We start from the raw sequence: 18,151 nt of genomic DNA on the forward strand, positions 1-18,151 counted from the left end.
GTGAGGTGGCATGAGGGATCCAGGGAGAGCTCTGGGGGTGGAACAGAGGCGTGGGGGTCTGCAGGGGGATTGTTCAGTGGATAGGGCACTAGACTGGGCTCTTTCCCAGCTCTGCCACTGACTCCCCAGCTGGCCTGTGTAAGTCCCTTCCCCTTGCTGTGTCTCTGTTTCCTCCTCAAGGAAAGGGGCTGGTGGCCCTTGCTCCCCCCTGCACAGCGCTGACGTGAAACCCCCGCCAGAAGCATATTCTCAGAGCGATCTGTGTGGGTAGAATGCAGGGATTGCTGTGCAGGCAGCAGCCTCAGTGAGAATCCAAACCCCTCAGTAGCTATAGGTGTGCAAACCTCCCTGGAAAACAAGCCCTGTCTACACTGTAACATTATCTGCTGCTGCTAAGGGCTGTTAACAGTGAAAGCTATCAAAGATGGTTTAACTGCAGGTCTCAGGTTCAAGCCTCTTGAAGACCCCCGGCTGGTCATCACAGCTTCACAGCTACTGGACTAAATGAACTAATAAGCCTGACTTCACTGGGTCTTGTGTGATTTTTAACTCTCCTACTGTTGAGCTAGTGCAGCTGTGACAGCCACCCCAGCTCCCCCCGTCTCCCCCTGACAGGTGGCTGCAGGAGGCATAGGCAGCTTTCACCTCGATGAATGTTTGTCACGGCCTCTGCCTCCATGCAGGATGTCAATAGCCGCCAGTATTACCAGCACAGCACCGAAGCCCACCCCAAGGCCTATGGTAGCCTCCATGTGTCCACCGGAGCCAGCATTGATGTGATGGCCATAGGCTCGGTGCTGGCCCAGACCGTCCTGGCATCAGGATCTCCTGTCTTCACCACCGACAAGGGGACAGAAAGCCTCTCGGGCAACCCTGCCAAGGTACATTTTGTTACGCAGTGGGGACTCTCTCAGAGCGAATGGTCACAGGCCAGGCATGGGGCAATAACAGACCATGCACAAGGCACTGAGTCTTGATCAAGCCTGGGAACACAGTCCTGCTACACCTTCTGGTGAAAACAAGGCTGGGGTGGGGGACGGTAGATGGCTTTCATGCCGATCTCCTTATGTGTGTTCCGTGCCATTTCTCCTCCCCCAGCCACGCTGCTGAGCACGGAACTTTCTACCATCCGGGTGCAGAGGCAAACAGTGTCTCCCACTGCCTGTGTCTAGTACGTGTGTGTCTCCTCAAACTTTGTGGCTCTGGTGACCCTGGGGTCTAGGCACCAAATACAAGCAGTTCTGCTTCAGCGTTGTCCTGGCAGGACAGCTGGCTCTGCTCCGCGGCCCGAATGCTGCTGCCTTTACTGAGGAAAGGCAACGTGCACACACAGGTCTGTTGCAGGAGGGATGTGAACTGAGCCTGATTCCCTGCGGCAGGGAAATCCTCTTCACAGGGATGGCAGCGAGCCCCAGCCTATATGGTTTGTGATGATTGCAATGTCCTTGAAGTAGTGTGAGGGGAGAGGTGGTCCCTTGTTTAGCTGGGTCCGACCCTTTCAAGGGCTTGGTAAATGAGGACGAGGGCCTGGAACTGGATCTGAAGCTCATTGGGGAGCCAGTATAATCTGTAATGCAGGTACTGCCTTGTTTAGCCTAACCAAAAGATGGCTGAGGGGAGATATGATTGCTCTCTATAAATATATCAGAGGGATAAATACCAGAGAGGGAGAGGAATTATTTAAGCTCAGTACCAATGTGGACACAAGAACAAATGGGTATAAACTGGCCATCAGGAACTTTAGACTTGAAATTAGACGAAGGTTTCTAACCATCAGAGGAGTGAAGTTCTGGAACAGCCTTCCAAGGGAAGCAGTGGGGGCAAAAGACATATCTGGCTTCAAGATTAAACTTGATAAGTTTATGGAGGAGATGGTATGATGGGATAACATGATTTTGGCAATTAATTGATCTTTAACTATTCATGGTAAATAGGGCCAATGGCCTGTGATAGGATGTTAGATGCGGTGGGATCTGAGTTACTACTGAGAATTCTTTCCTGGGTATCTGGCTGGTGAATCTTGCCCACATGCTCAGGGTTCAGCTGATCGCCATATTTGGGGACTGAAAGGAATTTTCCTCCAGGGAAGACTGGAAGAGACCCTGGGTTTTTTCGCCTTCCTCTGCAGCGTGGGGCACGGGTCACTTGTTGGAGAATTCTCTGCACCTTGAAGTCTTTAAATCATGATTTGAGGACTTCAGTAGCTCAGACATAGGTGAGAGGTTTATTGCAGGGGTGCGTGGGTGAGATTCTGTGGCCTGCATTGTGCAGGAGGTCAGACTAGATGATCATAATGGTCCCTTCTGACCGTAATATCTATGAGTATGTGGCTCATACACCTGGTTTATAACCTCTCTGCACCGCTGCAGGGAGCTTAAGTCCCCGAGTTCCCTTGGCAGACAGGGCATTGTGATGTCAAACCGTTCTTTCTCTGGTGGTGTGGCAATGAATTACACCATGAGCGGACTCAGTCCCACAGAGAAGGAGCTGACAGTGCTGGAAGGAGCTGACAGTGCTTTACTTCCTGTTAGGGCGATGCATTGCCAAGGCTGTGCGAAGCATCTGAGGATTTGAGACTGGCTTCACTTACGCCAGCAGGGGGGTAGCTTCTGCAGCTCAAGTGTGTGGGACACTTGGTGAAGAGTGCAGGAACACAGATACTGAATGCCCCAGAGGCACCCCGGGGAGCCTTTGTATATGGGAGACTGGTTACAGTGTGGCCTAAAAAGTGGTGTGCCTGTTAATGTGGATGAATTTGCGGAGCTTTAGTACCCAAGAAATTGAGAGGACTAAAGGCTCTAGCTAAACCCAGATATAATGCAGATAATAGGTATGCAAGACTACTCCCCAAAGTTCTGCCAGGGCACCTCGATCCTCACCTGCAGTACCCTTGCTGTTCCAGTCCTGGGTCACACCTGAACAATAGGCAATTCTGCCAAATGAGGTGGCAGTGGTTGTAACATAGACAGTTGTCCCCTGGGACTAGTACAAGATATCAGAGTCAGGAAGTCCTAGAAGCACTGCCGGAAACTGAGCCGCCAACTCTGACCTAGGCCCTGCTTGGCTAATGAAAGATCCAAGAGTATCGTGATCCCTACAAAGGAGACTGTCAACACGTCCCTTGAGGAGGGAAATCTACCATGCACCCCAAAGTGGCCCATAAGTCAGCAACACTTGAGAAACCAGCACACAGCAAAACCAACTTCTCCAACGATAGCCTGGTACTCTGGGGGAGGAATAGCTCAGTGGTTTGAGCATTGGCCTGCTAAACCCAGGGTTGTGAGTTCAGTCCTTGAGGGGGCCATTTAGGGATCTGGGTCAAAAATTGGGGATTGGTTCTGCTTTGAGCAGGGGTTGGACTAGATGACCTCCTGAGGTCTCTTCCAACTCTGTGAACTCCCCTCCCATTCCTGAGCAAGCTAACTGAAAAACACACCACAGGTCATCTCCACCTGCATCTAGACACTGCCAATATCCTGAACCATTCAGACTTCAGCCTTAGTAACGTCTCTTGACCATGGATGGGACAGTACACCCATATTGCCTTTGCTGGGCCTCTCTCAAGTGTTTGATACAGCTGACAATGGAGTCCTTCTGTCCATCCTCAAACACATGGCAGGGAGTTGTGGATTCATGCTGCGGTGGCTTCAATCATTCTCAAGCTGCACCCGGAGAGTTTTGCTGGACACCTGCTCCTCCAACTCTAGAGCCCTGGACTGTGGTGTCCCAGAAGGAATCCAACCTTTTCCCCAACCTGGTCCATATCTGTATGGAACCACTGGGGGAGATTGTGAAACAGTGTCTATGTGAAAGGGGGTCATTTTTGGAAATTTGCCGAGGTGCCACTTAGATTTTAAAGCTGAAATTTAACAACCTAGATTTGCCTACTGCATAAGTGTTATACCTATTGTTAAATGAAATCTAATAGGATAGCCTCTTTTCACTGACGCTAAGGAGTGTTAGCTTTCTAATTTAATGCTAGGTTCTTTTCAGGCCAGCTTTTAACTTAAACAGTATTTCTCAAATCAGGACACTTGGTTACTTTTAACTAATCAACAAGTTATTATTTCACCCAGAACCCCAATATACAATCAGCTGTTTACCAACCAAGTGTAGACACAGCGGTGCTGTAGGTACCTACTGCACGGACACCAATACAGTCTCGCCAGCAGGTGTCAAACCCTAGGGTTGAGGCTCAGCAGGTGCACCAAGGAACATGCAAATCACCAAGATTTCTTCTTACAGGTACTTATGAACATTTTTTTGTACCTAACACATTTATCACCCTGCTAGTATTTCTCCAAAGGGTAATGATATGCTTGTCGTTAAGACACTTTTAAGAGTACAGTCCGTGCTATGGGAGCACATTGGTCCAAAAGAAACAAATTTAGACTATCGAAAGCAATTGCTTGAAGTTATGGTTCAAATCTCTCTTAGGCCAATTTGTTTGGACTTATAAATGAGGGAATGCAGATAGTTAAAATAAAACTTATGGTGTCTCGCTAGAGAGTGTAGACTTAAACAAGATAACCTACAATTATTTATGTTACAGAACAGAAGGGGAAATACAGTCGTTGAAATGAAATCTCACCACTTCTTATTCTCCTAACCCTAGTATGGGGGAGAGTCCTTTCCACGCAGCTGGTCCAGGTGTCCGTCGCATTGGGGATCCTGCAGCTTCTTTGTGGGTTCAGCCAACTTTGGGGTCCCACATGGTGACCTCAGTTTTCTATATCCTGATTTCAGGGCGTGGTGGAATGGGCAGCCCTCTGATTTCCATTGGCCATTTGCCATATTGCTCTCAGCTTTCAGCTTTGAGTTTCTTTCTCTGCTGCTTCTGTTGATATCCAGTAGAGAGCGAGAGTGTATAAGAAATTTCTTTGATGCTTCATTTAGTCCAAGGTTTGCTCATTTCATGGATTGTATTTCATAATTTTCCCCAAGTATTGATTTGATATCCCCCCCTTTTAAGCAATTTATTTTAATATTCCAAAGTTTTACCCTAGTTAAGTGAATATGTCTTTCAATAATTCTTATGACTGCTAGGGTGCAATCATTTACCAGGAAAACAAAATATCTTAGAGTCTTCTAAATCTCATGGACATGATCTGTACATTCTCTGGTTATATCTAATACTCTTCATTTCATGCCTTTCAAAGCTTGTCATATACATTAGGAACAAGAGAGATTATTTACATATGTAAGTAGGGGACAGATCCCACTATTGTGGGGAATTTTTCTGGCTTATACACTACCCTGGTGGAATGGGCTAGCAAAAGGATCCAAGTCCTCGCTCCCACTTCCTTTACCCAGAGGCCTTCCTGACCTTGAGGGCTCCCCTTCCACTCTTCTGTGTGGCAGAGCCCTTGTAACCCTGACAAGGCTGGGCCCAGGATTCCCTTTGGGGCTTGACCCCCAACATTGTCGTGGTCACTTAGGACAGGGGTTAGGGTGTCCCCATTCCAGGGTGGTCTTTCCGCTCTGGATGCTTCCCTGACCCACTGATCATTGCATAAAATTCAAGCAAATACAATTTATGAAACAGCAACCAATTTAAAAAATAAGGAAACAATGGGAAAAGTTAAAGAAAAACATGTAACCCCACTCTTTGGCACGGGGACGTCACAACCAGCGTCTCTGGAATGTCTGGGCAATTCACAGTCTGTTTCTCACAAGTCCCAGGCCTCCCTCCCAGGCCCTGGCTGTGCTGCAGGGATGCTCTGAGTTGGACACTTGCTCTGGTGGTGGCCACACACCCTCAGGCTCAAGGTGGCAGGATCCTTCTTCCCAGTGTAGGCCTCCACTTTGGGGTTATGATCCCCCTCCAAGTCTGGCCTGCAGGACCTCTTGGTTGGGGTGTCTCCCTGCGCTGGGCCCACTGCCCAGGGTCCCCCTCGCTCTTCCCAGCTGCTCACCACACCTGGTTCCAGCCCCAGCACTGATGCTGCTCTGCCTCCAGCCCCCTGGGCTGCTTCTCTGGCCCCTCTGGCTCTGGTTGCTGCAGCTCTGGTCCCAGCACTGACCTGCTCCCTGGGCTGCTTCTCTGGTTCTCTCTGGCTGGCATGGCTCTGCTCCCCAGCTCAGCTCAGGCCCCTGCTCCCTTATCTCGGCCCCACTCTGGCCCCAGTTCCAGCACACACAGAGGATGGGACCCCCTGGCCTCCTGACTCCCTCGTTAGCCTGCCTGCCCTGTCAATCAGGCTGACCTGGAGCATTGGCCTCTCTCCATTGCCCCTGGGACTGTCAATCCCTAGGGTCCTGATTTCCAGTCGACCCTGCCCCTTTCTTTTGGTACCAGGAGCTAGCAACCAAAAGCTCCACAGAGTTTTAGTAAGGGGCCAACAGTCCCCTTACACATAGAGAGATGTATACCTGGTTCATAGGCAAACAAATGTGCAAATTTATAAGTTGGGGTCAATATCTATGTGTATATATATATAAATCAGGAAGTTTGACCTATGGAATTTTCAGGTTTTTGGGTCACCAGCCAAGCTATTTCTAACTGGTTTAAAACCTACATTTTGTTTTTCTCTCCTGTGATTCTTAATTAACATATAGGAGACAATAGCCTTAGGGCACTCTGCGTAGGAAAAGAGCTCAGTTACTCTTGTTTGTCACCTGGCAGGGGCTCTCCTTAGCTAGACTGAGAGAAAAGAATCTCCTCCATAAATAAATTATGGGAGTCTTTGATTTGAGAACCTAACCATAGTTGAAAAATTTCTTATCAAGCAGCAGTGCTTTCCCTTTTTGGGAATTGCTATAGCTTAATTAATGCTCCCCAGGGCCAGACATGGGTGGTACATGAACCCCTCTCCCCTCCCCAATTTGGGGAGGCTAGCCCCCAGACCCGTCACTTCCACCCGAGGCCCTGCCCCTACCTGCCCCTCTCCTCCACCGGAGCCCCAAGTCCTGGTCCACTGGCTGGCCTGAGTCCCAGCCCACTGGCTGCCCCAGGCCACCAGCCGCCCTGCCCCTTCCACCCCAAGCACCAGTCCACCAGTCGGCCCAAGCACTGGCCTGCCTGCCCCAGCCACCTCAAGTCCCAGGACACTGGCCAACCCATCCCAGCTGCCTTGGCTGGCCCACCCTAGCCGCTCTGAGTCCCAGGCCAGTGGCCAGCCCTCCCCAGCCAGCCCAAGCCCACCCGTCTCCGCCCCGGCCAGCCTGAGCCCCAGCCCACCGCCCCAGCCACCCCAAGTCCCTAACCCCTGCTGGCTTTGAGGGAGAGGTTGAGTGAGGGCAGGAAGAGGAGCAGTGTGGGTGGGGCCATGGCCTGGTTGTTTGGGGAGGCTTAGCCTCTCCTGGTCTACTATATCCGCTGCCCATGTCCCCAGACAAGATGTCTCACCTATTGGGATGGGCCTATTGACTGTCATTGCCTTTAGATCCAAAAGGAAACAGAGTGATTGCCACCTGATGGTTAAAAGGGCAGACAAAAAGTTGTCAACAGCATATTTTCAAGGCATATTTTAACTTCTGTACATCTTACAACGGCATGGACTGAGGTGCCAGCCACACCTAGGCAACACCCAGCTTCTACATGACCTTCCCATCAGACACAAAGCCAAACCTAGCTGAAGTGTCTCAAACTGAATCCTGAAAGACCAAGATGCTGCTGGTGGGAAGAGGAAGGATTTCAGAGAACTTGCCATGTTTCTATCACCACCCTCCCTTGAGGCCAACTGCCTTCTGCTTGTCTAGACAGTCAGTGGCCACCTGGATACCCAAACAGACACAGATAATTAAAACTCTCTTCCAGCTATGGGTGGCAAGATAATCATTCCCCTCTCCCATCAGGTTCAGACATAGCGACGGTGAGGCTCCCAGTCCCCAGTTTGATTACTGGAATTCTCTATCCCTAGGTATGGAGGGGACAACTTTTAAAAAGCTGCAGTTGTTCCAGAATACAGCAGCACAGGCCTCAGAGAGCTCAGTGGGATGCTGCTCCCTGCTCTGCACTGGCTCCCGATTACATTCAAGATCTTGGTCGACCCCTTCAAAGCCTGTCATGGGACTGGCCTGAGTTACCTGGGAACTCACCTCACCTTGTGAGATCTTGGCTTCCCACAACAGCTGCTGAAACAGCAGGGACTGTCAGTCTCAAGAGCAAGATCAGTTAATGCAGGAGGGTGGGCCATGTATCTGGAACTCGCTGCCAGCTGAGATCAGAATGGGCATGATTATCGGAGCCTTCAGAACACAAGACAAAACCAACTTTAGAGCTATCTTTGTGCATATGAGCAATGTCGAGTTCCTGCTGGCTGCAAGGATGAGAGGGAGCAATTTATCTATCTCCCTGGAGTGCATAATTTTTTCATAGATTCCAAGCTAGAAGGGACTATTGTGATCATCTAGTCTGACCTTCTGTATCACACAGGCCACAGAACCTCCCAACATAATTCCTCAAGCAGATTGTTTAGAAAAACATCTAATCTTGATTTTAAAATGGTCAGTGATGGAGAATCCACCATGATCATTGGTAAATTGTTCCAGTGGTTAATTAGTCTCACTGTTAAACAGTTACACCTTATTTCCAATCTGAATTTGTCTAGCTTCAACTTCTAGCCACTGGATCACATTTGACCTTTCTCAGTAAGAGCCCGTTATTAAATATTTGTTCCCCATGTAGGTACTTATAGACTATGATCAAGTCACCCCTTAACTTTCTCCTTATTAAACTAAATAGATGGAGATCTTTGCATCTATCTCTATTAGGAAGGTTTTCTAATCCTTTAATCATTCTTGTAGCTCTTCTTGGAACCCTCTCCAGTTTATCAGCCTCCTTCTTGAACATCCTCTTTAAGCCAGTACACCTTGTGCTGAGTCCCCAGAGTGCATATTCTGTCCCTAACACACTCCCAGGGCAGCGTCTCACTCTGTCTTCTCTTTTCAAAGGACAGCAGTTTCAACAGCAGGATCGTGCTGGGAGTAGAGGAGATGGCGAGGCTCAGCACCTCCTCCTCATCCCTTCCCACCCATCAGACCCTGGTGCTGATGGACCCTGATGGAGACAGTGGCAACATCATCTTTGAAGAAGGAGACAATTCTGTGGCAGGGCAGGTAAGAAGGGAGCTGGAATTGTAGCAAGACAGTCAGAGGAAGGATGGCCCAGTGGTTAGGGTTCTAGGCTGGGCCTTGGGAGACCTGGATTCAAGTCTCTGCTCCACCACAGACACCATGTGTGACCTAGGGAAAGTCACGTAGTCTCTCTGCCTTGATTCCCTATCTGTAAAAATGGATCTGAGCAGGGTTGTGAGGTAAGGATTGTTTAGTGCTCAGATACGAAGTCACAGTGCCATATAAGTGCCACTGCTACGCAGTCAGAGCCTGCCTGGATGCACATTTCATGCCTTGTACATGGGGAGCTTGGAAATACAGGGCAGTAGTTTTAGTCAAAGGGTGAGGCAAGCATGCATAGGACTGTGTTTATTGCTGTGGCTGTGTAATGCATTGGTGCTCATCTCCCCCCTCAGGCTCAGCGGGAGGCCCCTCTTTCTCACTATGTCACAGTGGTCTAAGTTAATTAGCTGGGGAACTAGCAAAGTACCAGTCTGTAGCCCTGTCCCCTTGGGCAGGGCCTAGCAATAAGCAGGAGTCTCGGGGCCTGAGCCCTCTGGGCAAGGCAGGGCAATCAGCAGTCTAGGGGCTCTGGCCCTTGGGGCAGGGCTTGACTGCTGCTTGATAAGAAATTTTCCAACTATGGTTAGATTCTCAACTCAAAGAGTCCCATAATTTATACACCTGGTGGTGATGGGCGGTGCCGAGTGGATGGGGTCCGAGCCCTTGGGTGCCCCCACTCTGAGGCGGAGCAGTTGCCTCCCCTCCCAGTTGGGGGCCCTACCGCTGATGCCATCATGCCCAACGCCCTGGTTGTGGGTGCTGAGCTCATTGCAGTGCCCGGGCCTGGCATCGTTGAGGGCCCCTTTCCCATCCCCTCAGCCCCTGACTCCAATCGACAGGTGCCGCACCCCTGTAGCTTAGCTGCTGGGGATCCTTACCCCGCTTCTGCCCCAGCTCCTGATCCCATTGCTGGTCCCAGCCCCGCGCCTGCCTCTGACACGTTGCCCGCCTTCTTCCCCTCTACCTCCCATACTGCTGCCACCCCAGTGTTGTCTCATTTCCCCTTTCTTCGGACGACCCTCAGGGGGTGGTTTTTGTGTCTCCCTTCCCCGACCCTTTAGGGGCTGCTCTCTTCCCTCCACCACTCTCTCCCTTGCCGGGGATGGGGATGGGTTGCATGGCCCCACCGCTACAGGTTCCGTGCCGGGGGTCTGCCCCCTGTTTGCCCATCTCTGTGGGCCGCGGGGTCATCACAGGGGCCCAGCCAGAGTACGATCGCAGGTCCGTGACCCCGTCCCTCGCTGCACTGTGGGATGAGCCGCTCCGCTTCCTGGTGGAAACCCGTGGTTTCAAGGGTAAGGTGCAGCTCGCTCTCCAGGGCTGTGGGGACTTCCACCTCGTCCTCTGGACCATGAAGGCCATTTTGGAGGAGGGGAGGGGGACCGAGAGGCAAGACATCATGGCCTACCAGCGGGCCCGCAACTTCTGTGACTCCCTGCTGGCTTTTGGGGTCAGTCACGGATTGTTGCGAGGCCTGCTGACACCCCTGCCTGCAAGGATCCTCCCCAGCCCTCACTATGAAACCAACCATCTTTGCCACCTTAAACACCCGGGGCTGTGGGGTGGGTCTCCACAGGTGCCAGGTGCTCTCCTTTCTTTGGGAGGGAGGATACTCTGTGATTTTCTTGTAGGAGACCCACACCGCTCCAGCCACCGAGGCTAGTTGGTGGCTGGAGTTGGGGGATGAGGTGTACTTTAGCCCCTCAGCACTCATTTCCTGGGTTGGCCACCCTTTTCTCCCCTGACCTACGGCCCGAAGTGCTGAAGGTCGCTGAGGTCATGCCTGGTTGCCTGCTGCACCTCTGGGTCTGTATGGAGGGGCTGACGTTGAACTTGGTCAACGTCTACGCCCCAAACCCAGGCCCGGAGCAGGTGCGTTTCTATTGGCAGGCATCTGCCTTCCTCAACACCTTGGATCCTCGTGAGTGCCTGGTCCTGGGCGGGGATTTTAATACCACCCTTGAGGACCGGGCTTGCTCTGGGCTCAAGAGCAGCCAGGCCACCACAGGCATCCTAAGGGAGTTCATCGACCATCACTCCCTCTGTGAAGCGTGCCGGGAGAAGCGGGAAGAGCCCTGGGCCCTGGAGAACCGTTGGGCCCACAGCGCGTTGGTTCGATCACACATCCATCTCCTTCAGGAGATGGATCGCAGCTCCCGCTTCTTCTACGTCCTAGAGAAAAAGAGGGAGATTAAAAAGCAGGTCACCTGCCTTTTGGCAGAGGATGGTACCCCCACTCACAGACCCGAGGAGATGCGTGGAAGGGCCAGGGCCTTCTACGCTAACCTCTTCTCCCAGGATCTGACCAACACCAACACTTGTACTGTGCTCTGGAACAAACTTCCAATGGTCAACGTGGCGACTGGGACCGGCTGGAGCTATCTCTCACTCTGGCCGAGTTCTTGGAAGCCCTCTGTCTCATGCCCACCAATAAATCTCCGGGCCTGGACGGGCTGACCATGGAGTTCTACCATGTGTTCTGGGATGTCCTCGGCCCAGACCTTGTCACCGTCTGGGCCGAGTCCTTGGGGAGTGTGGTCCTCCCTCTGTCGTGCAGGTGAGCTGTGCTCACCTTCCTACCCAAGAAGGGGACCACCGCGACCTTTGGAACTGGTGTCCCATCTCGTTTTTCAGCACAGACTACAAAGTCGTAGTGAAGGCCATCTCGCTGCGGCAGGGGTCCATGCTTGTGGATGTGGTCCATCCTGACCAGACCTACGCCATCCCAGGCCACACCGTCTTCGATAATTTGTACTTGTTCCGGGACCTCTTGGAGCTCATGTATAGGGATGGTCTGTCATTCACCCTCCTGTCCCTGGACCAGGAGAAGGTGTTCAACAGGATGGACCATGGGTATCTTCTGTGCACTCTGCGGGCATTTGTCTTCGGGCCCCAATTCGTGGGTTTTCTCCAGGTGCTGTATGCCTCTGCGGAGTGCTTGGTCAAGCTCAACTGGACCCTGACCAAGCCGGTCAGCTTCGGCTGAGGGTTACGTCAGGGGTGTCTGTAGTCAGGCCAGCTGTATAGTCTGGCAATCAAGCCCTTCCTCTGTCTCCTCCTCTGGAGGTTGATGGGGTTGGTGCTTTGAGAGCCAGAGTTGCGGCTGGTCCTGTCAGCATATGCCAATGATGTGCTTCCTGTGATCCAGGACCCGGGCAACCTGATGCAGGTGGAGGTCTGCCAGGCGATCTACTGGGTGGTCTCCTCCACCCGGGTCAACTAGGTCAAGAGCTCTGGCCTGATGGTCGGGGCAGGGTGGCAGATGAGCTCCTTCCCACCTGCACTTCAAGCCATTCGTTGAAGCGCAGGTCACTGCTCTATCTCGGCATTTACCTTTCCGCCATGCATCCTTCTCTGCCAGAGAACTGTAGGATTTGGTGGCCAGGGTGGGTGAGTGGCTGTGGAGATGGACAGGACTCCTCTGGTGCCTCTCCCTGCGGGGGAGGGCATTGGTGCTGAACCAACTAGTCCTGTCCATGCTCTGGCACCGGCTCAACACCCTGAACCCGGCCCAGGGATCCTGGCCTGGCTGAAGAGGGTAACTCTGGAGTTCTTCTGACCGGGGCTGCACTGGGTCTCTGCAGGGTTCTGAGTCTTCCCTTGGAAGAGGGAGGACAGGGCCTGATCTGCCTCCGCATCCAGGTCCATGTCTTCTGCCTCCAGGCCCTGCAGAGACTCCTTTATGGTGCAGGTACTCCGGCGAGGAGCACGTTGGTGCACGCCTTCCTCTGCCGCCTTCGAGGGCTCCGATACAACTGGCAGCTCTTTTTTCTCCACTCGAGGGGTCTTCTGCGAGACTTCTCCAAGCCGCCGACCTTCTACCAGGACCTACTCCGGACCTGTAAGCTGTTCTTGGCAACCAGGTCTGTTGTGGCCACCGAGGGGGCGGACCTTCTCACGGAGCCCCTGCTACACAATCCCAACCTACGTGTGCAGGTGGCATAGTCCCCCTCTGTGCGACGGAGGCTGGTCCTGGCAGAAACCACCGGAATCTGAGATCTCCTGGACTATGATGCGGGGACTGGGTGGATCCCCGACTGCTTGGTTGGTGCATGAGGCTCTCCACCCTTCAGACCCCACTGCACGTACACGAGGACGTGGGGAATGCCTTGTCGCTCACCTCTTGGGTTTTCCTTGAGTGGGTCCTGCGAGAGGGTGCTCCCCTCCCACCCCTCACCCCCGGCCCTCCGGATATTTTCATTAGGCCCCTGTCCTGTGAGTCCCCACCCCCAGTCCTCTCCCTTCTATAACCCAAGCTGGCTGCGTGCCCTGCAGCCGGTTCGCTTCTGAACCGTGCCACTGGACCAACTTTACACGCTTGTACTCCACGTGTTTCACTTCCTCATCCTTGTGTCCCGCCCTGATACCAAGTGGCAGGACGATCTACCATCTGTAGAGGGTGAGGAATCCTAGTGGGTCAGCCTCTATTCCATCCTAGTCCCACAGCCCCCTGGGGATATCGGTTGGCAGCTCCTTCATGAAGTCATGAGAATGGGCATGTACCTGGCACGGTTCACCCCTGTCAAGGCTGATTCCCCTCTCTGGCACTCCGAGTGCGGAAGGTGGGGGCCCGCAAAGATTCTTACAATTAATACTGGCCACTCCAGGCTTGTAGTAAACTCCCAAGGTTACAGCTCTTTTTTCCTGAGTGAAATCAGGAAGGCCAAATCATACTTGGAGGTGCAGCTAGCAAGAGATGTTAAGAGTAACAAGAAGGGTTTCTTCAGGTATGTTAGCAACAAGGAGAAAGTCAAGGAAAGTGTGGGCCCCTTACTGAATGAGAGAGGCAACCTAGTGACAGAGGATGTGGGAAAAGCTAATGTACTCAATGCTTTTTTTGCCTCTGTCTTCACGAACAAGGTCAGCTCCCAGACTACTGCACTGGGCAGCACAGCATGGGGAGGAGGTGACCAGCCCTCTGTGGAGAAAGAAGTGGTTCAGGTCAATTTAGAAAAGCTGGACGAGCACAAGTCCATGGAGCCGGATGCGCTGCATCCGAGAGTGCTAAAGGAGTTGGCGGATGTGATTGCAGAGCCATTGGCCATTATCTTTGAAAACTCATGGCGATCGGGGGAGATCCTGGATGACTGGAAAAAGGCTAATGTAGTGCCCATCTTTAAAAAAGAGAAGAAGGAGGATTTGGGGAACTACAGGCCAGTCAGTCTCACCTCAGTCCCTGGAAAAATCATGGAGCAGGTCCTCAAGGAATCAATTCTGAAGCACTTCGAGGAGAGGAAAGTGATCAGGAACAGTCAGCATGGATTCACCAAGGGAAGGTCATGCCTGACTAACCTAATTGCCTTCTATGATGAGATAACTGGCTCTGTGCATGAGGGGAAAGCAGTGGATGTGTTATTTCTTGACTTTAGCAAAGCTTTTGATACAGTCTCCCACAGTATTCTTGCCAGCCAGTTAAAGTATGGGCTCAACGAATGGACTATAAGGTGGATAGAAAGCTGGCTAGATCATCGGGCTCAATGGGTAGTGATCAATGGCTCCATGTCTAGTTGGCAGTTGGTATCAAGCAGAGTGCCCCAAGGGTCGGTCCTGGGACTGGTTTTGTTCAAAATCTTCATTAATGATCTGGAGGTTGGCGTGGATTGTATCCTCAGCAAGTCTGCAGATGACACTAAACTGGGAGGAGAGGTAGATACGCTGGAGGATAGGGATAGGATACAGAGGGCCCTAGGCAAATTAGAGGATTGGGCCAAAAAAAATCTGATGAGGTTCAACAAGGACAAGTGCAGAGTCCTGCACTTAGGACGGACGAATCCCATGCACCGCTACAGATTAGGGACCGAGTGGCTAGAGCAGCAGTTCTGCAGAAAAGGACCTAGGGGTTACATTGGACGAGAAGCTGGATATGAGTCAACAGTGTGCCCTTGTTGCCAAGAAGGCTAACAGCATTTTGGGCTGTATAAGTAGGGGCATTGCCAGCAGATCGAGGGATGTGATCAGTCCCCTCTATTCGGCATTGGTGAGGCCTCCTCTGGAGTACTGTGTCCAGTTTTGGGCCCCACACTACAAGGATGTGGAAAAATTGGAAAGCATCCAGCGGAGGGCAACAAAAATGATTAGGGGGCTGGAGCACATGACTTATGAGGAGAGGCTGAGGGAACTGGGATTATTTAGTCTGCAGAAGAGAAGAATGAGGGGGGATTTGATAGCTGCTTTCAACTACCTGAAAGGGGGTTCCAAAGAGGGTGGAACTAGAATCATAGAATATCAGGGTTGGAAGGGACCTCAGGAGGTCATCTAGTCCAACCCCCTGCTCAAAGCAGGACCAATCCCCAACTAAATCATCCCAGCCAGGGCTTTGTCAAGCCTGATCTTAAAAACCTCTAAGGGAGGAGATTCTACCACCTCCCTAGGTAACTCATTCCAGTGCTTCACTCCCCTCTTAGTGAAAAAGTTTTTCCTAATATCCAACCTAAACCTCCCCCACTGCAGCTTGAGACCATTACTCCTTGTTCTGTCATCTGCTACTACTGAAAACAGTCTAGTCCCCCATGAGAACCAGGGCCTGTCATCTAGTAACTTCTGTAAGTTGTCTGAAGAAAGCCTCGTCCACCTCATCCCCCTGGTCTGGTGGTCTGTAGCAGACTCCCACCACAACATCACCCTTGTTGCTCACGCTTCTAAACTTAATCCAGAGACTCTCAGGTTTTTCTGCAGTTTCATAGCGGAGCTCTGAGCAGTCATACTGCTCCCTTACATACAGTGCAAGTCCCCCACCTTTTCTGCCCTACCTGTCCTTCCTGAACAGTTTATATCCATCCATGACAGTACTCCAGTCATGTGAGTTATCCCACCAAGTCTCTGTTGTTCCAATCACATCATAATTCCTTGACTGTGCCAGGACTTCCAGTTCTCCCTGCTTTTTTCCCAGGCTTCTTGCATTTGTGTATAGCAGTGGTCCCCAACGCGATGCCTGCGGGCGCCATGGCACCTGCCAGGAAATTTATGTGCCCCCGCTGGTGCCAAGGAATGAAGAGGAGAGGAGTGAATCCGCCAGAGAACATGCCACCGATGAGCGATTCCAGCGGAGAAGCCGCCACCTAAATGCCTCGAGGAGTGCGGCCACCGGAGAAGCGTCGCCACCAAAATGCCGCCGAGAAACGTTGCCGCCCGCCACACTCTTCTGAAGGCATCAGTGTGCTCTTGGCCACAGAAAGTTTGGGGACCACTGGTGTATAGGCTCTTAAGATAACTTGCTGATCATCCCACTTTCTCAGTATGAGGCAGGAGTCCTCCCTTCTTACGCTCTCCTGCTTGTGCTTCCTCCTGGTATCCCATTTCCCCACTTACTTCAGGGCTTTGGTCTCCTTCCCCCGGTGTACCTAGTTTAAAGCCCTCCTCACTAGGTTAGCCAGCCTGCTTGCGAAGATGCTCTTCCCTCTCTTCGTTAGGTGGAGCCCATCTCTGCCTAGCACTCCTCCTTCTTGGAACACCATCCCATGGTCAAAGAATCCAAAGCCTTCTCTCTGACACCACCTGCGTAGCCATTCGTTGACTTCCACGATTCGACGGTCTCTACCTGGGCCTTTTCCTTCCACAGGGAGGATGGATGAGAACACCACTTGTGCCTCAAACTCCTTTATCCTTCTTCCCAGAGCCACGTAGTCCACAGTGATCCACTCAAGGTCATTCTTGGCAGTATCATTGGTGCCCACGTGGAGAAGCAGGAAGGGGTAGCGATCTGAGGGCTTGATGAGTCTCGGTAGTCTGTCCGTCACATCGTGAATACTAGCTCCTGGCAAGCAGCACATTTCTTGGAGTGGTGGTCATGGAACCCCATCCCAGGGACAGTGCATCTCATGCCTTCCAATCGGTGGAGTCTCCTTCTATTACCTTCCCTCAGATGTATCATCTAGTCCACTCTTCGCATTAGTACCTGTGGAGAGAACATGAAAACAGTTGCTCACCTGTATCTGCATTGCTGGTACAAGGATGCTCCCCTTTCTTCTTCTGGAGGTCACATGCTGCCGATTTTCTTCACAGTCCTTCTGTCCCCACTGCGCAGCCTGCTCTGATTCTGCAGAATGTTGTGCCCGCAAAAACATATCCTGACATCTGTCCAGGAAATCTTCAGTTTCTCTTATGCATCGCAGGGTTGATACTTGTTTCTCCAGGCATTGAACTTTCTCTTCCAATGCAGAGACCACTTTGTACAGACAAAGTGCACTTTGTACAGACAAAGTCGCTTCTGTCCTGTGAAAGAAAGACAAACATGGCACATCCAGTGCAGGTCACAACAGCTGATCGCTCACCATCCATATTACCTTCCTTCTAAGAGCTTCCTCAGCTGTTGCAGTTACTACTCAGAGAAGCTGGTAAGATGAAAGCCTCAGTGGGCTCTCCCCAGGCGAACTCCCTCTGTTAGCCTCTCCGCTGCTCCACGGATTCGCAACTGGCTGCCTTTTTATAACAATCAGGCCCACTCAAGGCCCACCTGGAACAAAGCACTCCCAGTTCACACTTTTCAAACAATCAAGCTCATGGTCAAACTGACAAACTGTCCCCGCAACAGACACTCAGATACTCACCCCCCCCCCAGCTCCCAAACAGCCCTCCAATGCAGCACTTAGCGTAGCTCCTCTCTGACAGACCCCAGTCAAACTCCCTCTGTTAGCCTCTCTGCTGTTTGCTGGAGACAGTTCTCAGTGGTAGCAGATGACAGAACAAGGAGTAATGGAGTAATGGTCTCAAGTTGCAGTGTGGGAGGTGTAGCCATCTGCAATACTAGGAGGAGGATACTGGACAGGTAGGTGCTCTGCGACTGTGTTCCTCCCTGGTCTCACGCACCCAGGCAGAGTTCCTATGGGCGGTGTCTGCTGGCTCCTTAGACAGCTGCAAGGAGCAGTGAGCGCTGTCCGGGGTTCTCTGCTCAGTGTCCCTCTCTGGATCCCTAGTTCTGAACCTGTGACCTTCACTCCAGACCCTGTTATTCTTGAGTTGTCCCCCAAATTCATTTGTATCCCAGATCCAGTGGTCCCTCCCGCAAGGCTGGGGGAGGAGCCTTTTTGACCTA

General features: G+C 51.9%; 1 protein-coding gene across 3 annotated transcripts in view; it reads left to right on the top strand.

The window, feature by feature from the left end:
- The window catches only part of LOC311531749 (uncharacterized protein), a 106,145-nt gene that overhangs the window by 80,919 nt on the left and 7,075 nt on the right, over nt 1-18,151 (top strand). For 2 of the 3 annotated variants that reach the window (XM_084649419.1, XM_084649418.1), the window contains exons 4-5: nt 684-881; nt 8,896-9,060. In XM_084649419.1, the coding sequence (XP_084505545.1) occupies nt 684-881; nt 8,896-9,060 (363 nt within the window). The remainder of the gene's footprint in view (nt 1-683; nt 882-8,895; nt 9,061-18,151) is intronic. The other variant, XM_084649420.1, reaches the window with a different exon arrangement.

This window comes from Lepidochelys olivacea (assembly GCF_965140295.1).
Source record: "Lepidochelys olivacea isolate rLepOli2 genome assembly, chromosome: 15".
In the NCBI taxonomy this organism is placed as follows: Eukaryota; Metazoa; Chordata; order Testudines; family Cheloniidae; genus Lepidochelys; species Lepidochelys olivacea.